Genomic DNA, 7,014 nt, shown 5'->3' with positions numbered 1-7,014 from the left:
TGTATATATAAAATGATATTATATATTATATATATAATTATATTGTTATATATTTTATATATATATATATAAGAAACACACCCTATCACTACTTGAGGATACACTCAGAAAGCCAGGTTCAGAATATGTTAGCACCTGCATATGGTTTATACCTTCTAGCTCTAAAAATTATCCAGGTTAATTCTGGCAATGCTTGAATGAGAGATCTTTTTAAGAAAACTAAGCCAATGCGTTTTGACTATTCAATGGCAGGGTCAGCAAGCCACCAACACAACAAAGTGTTTCTCCCACGGCCCCATAGCTGTTCTCTTCCTTTTGAACAAATGGGTCCCTGTGCCAATATTGTGTGGATTCCTCTTTCATTAGAGGCCAATATACCATTGACTTTCCTCAATGGTAATCTTTACTCCTGGGTGTAGTTACACTGCGCTCAACAGAAGAACTGGCATGAATTTGATGTATTTCACATTATACACCTCTCACCTGCAGAGTTTTATGGATCATCACACAGTGTATCATTCTCTAGGCTATTTAGGTACCTCATGATGAAGTTTTCCCCCTAAGCATCCAATTTGCAGTGGCTTAAGCCCTCCTGAAGCAGTTACTCTCAAAGATGAACTTGGCTGTGCTTGTTCTCAGCTCAGCAACCCTGATAAGTCTGAAAAAAAGAGTTCATCTTTTGCTGTGGTTTGGACATTCACGTTATATGAAATAACTAATTTGGTTTTCATATATAAGCATCTTCACTAAAAATAAAAAATAAAAGGAAATTAAATTTTGCCTAGCCCTACTCAAAATTATTTCCTTTCAGTTGGAATTAGTTATGAAGAACAGTTTGGGAGTTTGTTTGTCTTTTGGGGTTTTTTTTAGATAGATCATTTGTTTGCACAGAAAACCATTACGAAATTTCATTCAAGATCACACAGCTAACATAGTCTCCTATGCCTGTGGCTTAAAAAATCTTTTGTTATGTGATCACAGAATACTAGTGCACATTCACCAATAAATATGGCCAAACTGTACACTCCATAATGAAACAACAGACTCTGCAAAGACCTATTCATGGCAATTGACTTAGATTTCAGGCATCTTTAATATTCTTTAATAACTTTTTAATATGAAAAACTTTCTTTGGCCATTTTAGGGTTTCATTTCCCTGTTGAAAACGTTCTATCAGTCCTGTTTTGAGGACATGAAGCAGCAACATTAGGTACCTTTTTTAATAAATTTTATTTTCAATAAGACCACATTAAAGGGCTAGAAACAGAATCAGGCACAAGTTTGAGTCCTAATGTAAGCATGATCTGAGGAACAGGAAAGACCCAAGTAAACTCTTAGCTAATCAATGAGTTTGAGGGGCACTGAAGGGAACTCATTCTCTGAAATTTTCCATTTTAAGACATGGTACTCTTCTGCTCCTTCAGGTGTCTTTTGGATGACTGACACTCAGAATCCCTGCCATTAAGTTCGAGATGAGTCTGACTGTTGTGTGTGCTCCTCATGAGCTGTACACAGTACACAGTGCTGTGCTCTGTCTAGTCCAGTGTATCTGCGTATCTGCCAGAGAAAAAGAGGGTGACTTTTTGTGCAAGGAACTCTGGAAGATATGGAGGCATTTACCTACATACTATCATTAAATTAAAGTCTAGTAACACTGATTAAAATTGGGGTAAAACTATGCTTATCCCAAGTCTTACCGTTGTCTAATGTGTCATGGCTGGAAAAGGATAAAAGCATAAAACCACTCTAATCCCATTTATAAAAATGAAAATCTGGCCTCAGGAGGACTGGTAAACTCTTAAAGACAGTCTGTGATGGCCTCAGGGCAGAAGGATTTCCCAAGGATTGCCCCAGTGCCTTAACTCCAAAAAAAACACTCCTCTCCAAAGCATCACTGGGAACCTCAATGTGTGGTATAGTATAATTCCACCAATATTTAAAATGTCTTGTCTTATTTTACCTTTCTGAATGCTGGTGAAAGTCTGAATAGTCATTTTAGATAGGGCATTGGGAAAATGGTGCCCAAGAAAAACGTTTACTGAAAGTTTCCTTTTACAGAGGAAGATAGCAACTTCAGGATGGACAGGACACAACACGTTTTGCTGTGAGTGAGGCTAACTAAAACCAGAAAACATACTGAATTTACGAGAGTATGGACTCCAGAGCAAGAGCAAGTCCACCTAAAATGGGAATGTCACATAATGTTGTGGTGCAACTTATACCCAAATGTGACAAATACATATATAATTAGTACTTGGTTGATTTTATTGGTGTTGAAGACATCAGATATTTCTGAAACAATAAAAGATTGATATTAATCTTCCCTTGAATAAATTATTCACATCTTCTTTATTGGTTTTAGTTCACAGACACGTACTATCTCTGACAGCTCTGCAGCCCTCATGTTAGGAATCATTTAGCTTGAGACTCTTTCCTCTTCTCAGACACTTCATATTCAGCAGCAAATCAACCTTAGCCTTGTATGATTTACATGTAGGATTTATTATGACACTGAGCTACAATTCACTCTACTGTTGCTCAAAAAAAATTGTAATATTTAAAAACTCAAGCAAGTATGTTCTTTCCCAAAGACTGCTACATTTTTATATCTGTAGACCTAATTTCAAGGCAGTTTTACCTGTTTCAATACCTAAATATGGCTAGACTTTCAAAAGTGTTCTGTATCAAACAGCTCTTATTACAGTCAGATTTTCTAAAGAATTTAAGTATCACAGTGCCAAGTTCTTTGGAAAAAAAAAGTCATTTACTGTAGTGCTAACCAAGGTTCTCTGCTCTTTTCAAAATCTGGCCCTGATATTGAGTGCTATTCTCTTGTAAAGTCTTCAGACCTTACCCGATCTGATTCCTCCAGCACTTCCTCACAAAGCCAGTGATGTCTACCGGTATGGACATCTGGGAAATAGATACAAGCCGAATTCTTTGTTTATATTAGCTGGCAAGCATAATATATATATAAAACAAGCAGCATTCCTACACATCAGCTATGATTATTTTTACTCTCCATGCAGACCAACTTAACGGTTTTATTATTCTACAGGGCGTTGGAACTTTTCACTCTGTTACTAAAAAAGCATCAATGCAATACAGTGCAACAACTTTATGCCATGAACATCCACAGGCAATCAGCTTATTGGTCAGCTCTTTCCCCTTTAATTCTTTAAAATCATTGAACCATTAAAATTCAATATTATTGTGTTTACATTAGCAGCAGTGTAACGTAGTGGGGGCTAGATTTTAGGCTCTCTAATATTCAACCAGTTGAAACTTGAAAGAGAAATGGTGAAAACCTGTGTCTTTGCAGAAGGCAAAAGCAAGAAAACAATGCGAAAGCAGCAGTAAGAGTGCCAGCTTCTGGGAATACAAGATATAGAGAATCCCGGGCTAATCTGCTCCCAACTATGCTATTCACGACACAGTGTCTAAGGATTTGTTTTAAACCCTTCCCAAGGAGTCTGTCATCCTGTTTTCTTGTCTCCAGCAAATGTATTATGTAACTGTAAATAAATGTTCAAATGAGTTTAGCAGTCATCAGGATGTTTCATATTTGAGCACGACAGCCCTTTTCCCTGAAGATTAATTTAAGAAGTTGCAATACTGACCATTTGACTATATATTTTTAACTTCATAAACAGATTTCTCAGTCAGCTGCTTTCTTGGGATTACAAAATCGATCTTTGTAAACTGAGCCCTGAGCTAAAACTTGGGAAAAAATGGAGATGCATTTTACTATCTTTTTTCTTTCAAGCCACAGGACCTCCCAGTCAGTTCCTGTTATTGAATATGAACTCGTTTTATGACTTTTCTCTCAATATAACCTTTAGCTTTCTCCTCAGTTACAATTCCTGTACAAATCTCACTTCTGTTGCTACTAAAAGGGCAAAGTGAAAGAAAAAAATATCTTAAAGAACTTTTCACTATCTTATCTCTTCTTTATTCACTGATTGCGTGATTTTGGAGCTGTGAGTAAATGAAAGTTCCTTTCCACTCTTAACCATCCAGCATGTGATGTACTGCAGAATAAGGAAGAGATGTGAGTTACCTATGAGTTACTACACTTGTTCTCAGTGTTTTGATACCAACATTTCACAGTAAGGACTCAGCCATGGGGTTCTCAGAAGCCTGCAATTACAATAGCCCTGGGCAGAATGCAGATGGGATTTAAATCATATAGTGCTGCACACAAACTGTCTGGGGGATTTCCCTCTTCAAATCTTGCTACAAGTGGATATTCAAATGTTTGCACAAATTGTGGAAAAAATTGTTCCAAATAAAACTCATTACCTCTTATACAGCAAAAGAAGTAAAAATTGAATGATTGAATCAGTCAGTGAACCTGAAATATGTTATAAAAAGTGAACACAAAATGTGTACTAACAAAAGTAAACACAATATTAGCATACTAATTCGTCTCCCTCACAATGCTACAATTAGTTTCCAAGCTTTAAACTGTTTTAATGCACTGAAATTCATTTTCCCCAGGTCTGTCATTCTGCTGTAACTAGGGGAAACAAATACATCAGTATGCTACAGCAGAGGAATATTTAAAAATATTTATAACTTTCCATCCACAACTCCACATATCCAGTTTTTTTAACACAAGCTACTAATCATATCATTCACAACGATTGTCTGCCTAATTTCCTCAAGTACTTAATGGTAGCTATTATGCCAAGCAAGGATCATGGGACTAGATCCCTAAGAGACAAGGTCAGACCAGTAAAATTAGCCATCTGTCCAGTCAGGGTTTTAAGCTCAGGCTGTATTTAAGTATTAAGATTCCAACTGTACAGTCATTTGGTTTTTTTCTCTCAGAAGCAAGAGAACGCACAATAACGACTCTAAAAACCAGCAATGCAAATCTTTAAACACTGTGGAATAAAGACAAAAAGGATCTGAAGCTACAAGCACTTTGTGAGCTGAGGTAGAATTTACTAAACTTACTATATTTTCAATTGAACCAATCCCAGTGTACTCAGTGATAAAAGTCACAGGTGGCCTCAAAGACTCCACAGTCTTGAACATAGTTATCTTCTCTTAGCACCACGATTTTTAAAGCATGCAGAACGTCAAACTTCCCCATGCACTGTGTCCCATCTCACTGTTTACATTTTACCTCAGTGTTTCATACACTGCAGACTGTAAAAGGGCTGTAAAAGTTGCTCAGACTCCAAGTTTTAACTTTCAGCCACTAAGGACCACGAACAACCTCCTCAATCAAAGCACAAACCGCCCCGACAGTCGTGAGAATCCTCCCGCAGGACACGGGTAACGCTCAGACAGAAGCAGGATCAGGACCACATCATGCTTGGTACAGAATAACTACATATTTGGACAAAATAATTGCTTTCTAGTAATTTTCCTTTCACGTTTACTACTCCATGTCTTATGTTACTCGCTTGCCACACACATACATGTCAAAGCCACAGCACAGCCTTGCCGACAGATCACCTCGGACGTTCACCGGCTCAGACGTTCACCTGGATCCTAACTCTGCCCACGCAGCACCGCAGGTTACGGGATCCAGGGAAAAACTCCTTCCGCAGTAGCCTCAGTCTGGTCCTGGTCTGTAACTCGACCGAACCCACCGGCACTGGGTGCAAGATGCCAGAAGAAACGGATCGTACACCGATTCCGCAACTTCACGACTCCCGGTGGCACACTCCCTGCCACTACCTTTGGGCATCCTCTCCTCTCCGTGAGTGGGCACAGCAGGGGCTCACGGGGCAGGGCGAGGAGCAGTGGACGCCCCGCCAGGCACCCACTCACGGACGCGCTCCCACAGACGGAGCCCGGCGGCCCGACCCGAGGCACTGCCCCGACACCGTCACCCTCCCGGCCCCCTGTCCCCGGCCAGGGGCAGCCCCTGTGCTAACGGGACCCGGCACTTTGTCGGTGCGGGGCGGGCACCCTCCGTCCAGCGCTGCCGCCCGCCCTACCTTGTCGGCGGGGGATGTTCCTGCGCGGCGCGGCCGCGCACCCAATGCACGAAGCCAGGAGCAGCAGCAGGGCGAGGCAGCGGCGGTGGCAGCAGCGGTGACAGCCGCCCGGCCTCTCCATGTGCGCCGCGTCCCCCCGCCCGAGCGGGGCGCTGGGGGCCGGTGGCCGCGGGCGAGGGGCGCCGCCGCCGCCGCGCGTCCCCTGCGGGCGGCGACCGGGCGGGGAGCCGGGCTGGAGCGGAGCGGATCGCAGGGCTGGTACTTGCGCCGGACAGGGACGGGGACGGACGGAAATGGAAGGGGGGAGGAGGCTGGGTCCGGCCCTTTGATGGGATTACGGCCGCCCGGCGCGGGGCACGGCGCGGCACCTCCCCCGCGTGGCGCCGCCCGGCCCAGCCCCGATGGAGGGGTCGGGGCGTCCTCTGCCGGGAGACCCCCGTGCCGCCGGGACCCCTCGCCTGGCCAGCCCTGCCCGCGGAGGTGGACAGTCAGGACCCACCCCTAGGTGCCGTGGGGCGGGGTGTCAACCCTTCCTCAGCGGGGACTCTTGCCCTCCCCCTTCCCGGGAGATGTCCTCGGCCCGTCCCGCCCTGCGAGACCCCAGCTCGGCTGCTTCCCTCCCCAGGGAGCATCGATATTGACATGGGGTTCTTCCTTTTTTTTTTTTTTCCTCGGAGGTACGACCCTGAAGTACTAGCCAAGTTCTGGGGCAAAGGCGAAGCTAGGAAGAGGATTTGGCGAGGAAGTTGTTGCTGAATTAAGAGGATAAATTAGGTTTAATCCCCCCAGATGGAGGCTGAGACCTATCCAGCCACTCAGACTAATATAGAAACTCCTGTGGAGATTAGAAGGTATGGGGAGAGCTGGGGGGAGCAAGACAAGGGGAAGCTCTGGGGTTTGAAGATCCCACAAAAAAGCAGAGATAAGCAAGAAGACCAAAACATCCCTTCAAAACAATATAGCATCGGTGGGACAAGAGACCAAATCCATTTGGTCTAGTATCCCATCTTTGAAATTTAACAGACAGAGGCAAGTACCAGAAACTTAATACCAGCAC

General features: G+C 43.4%; 1 protein-coding gene across 1 annotated transcript in view; it reads right to left on the bottom strand.

Annotated features, from left to right (window-relative positions):
- Nucleotides 1-6,078, bottom strand: part of EGFLAM (EGF like, fibronectin type III and laminin G domains) — a 73,224-nt gene extending 67,146 nt beyond the window's left edge. The window contains exon 1 of the mRNA XM_017823687.1: nucleotides 5,958-6,078. Coding sequence (XP_017679176.1) covers nucleotides 5,958-6,078 — 121 coding nt within the window. The remainder of the gene's footprint in view (nucleotides 1-5,957) is intronic.
- Between the last annotated feature and the right edge of the window lie 936 nt (nucleotides 6,079-7,014).

The sequence above is a fragment of the Lepidothrix coronata genome, unplaced genomic scaffold (assembly GCF_001604755.1).
Source record: "Lepidothrix coronata isolate B3197 unplaced genomic scaffold, Lepidothrix_coronata-1.0 Scaffold104, whole genome shotgun sequence".
NCBI lineage: Eukaryota > Metazoa > Chordata > Aves > Passeriformes > Pipridae > Lepidothrix > Lepidothrix coronata.
Note: the sequence above shows the minus strand (reverse complement) of the source record. Positions and strands in the feature narration are given on the sequence as shown.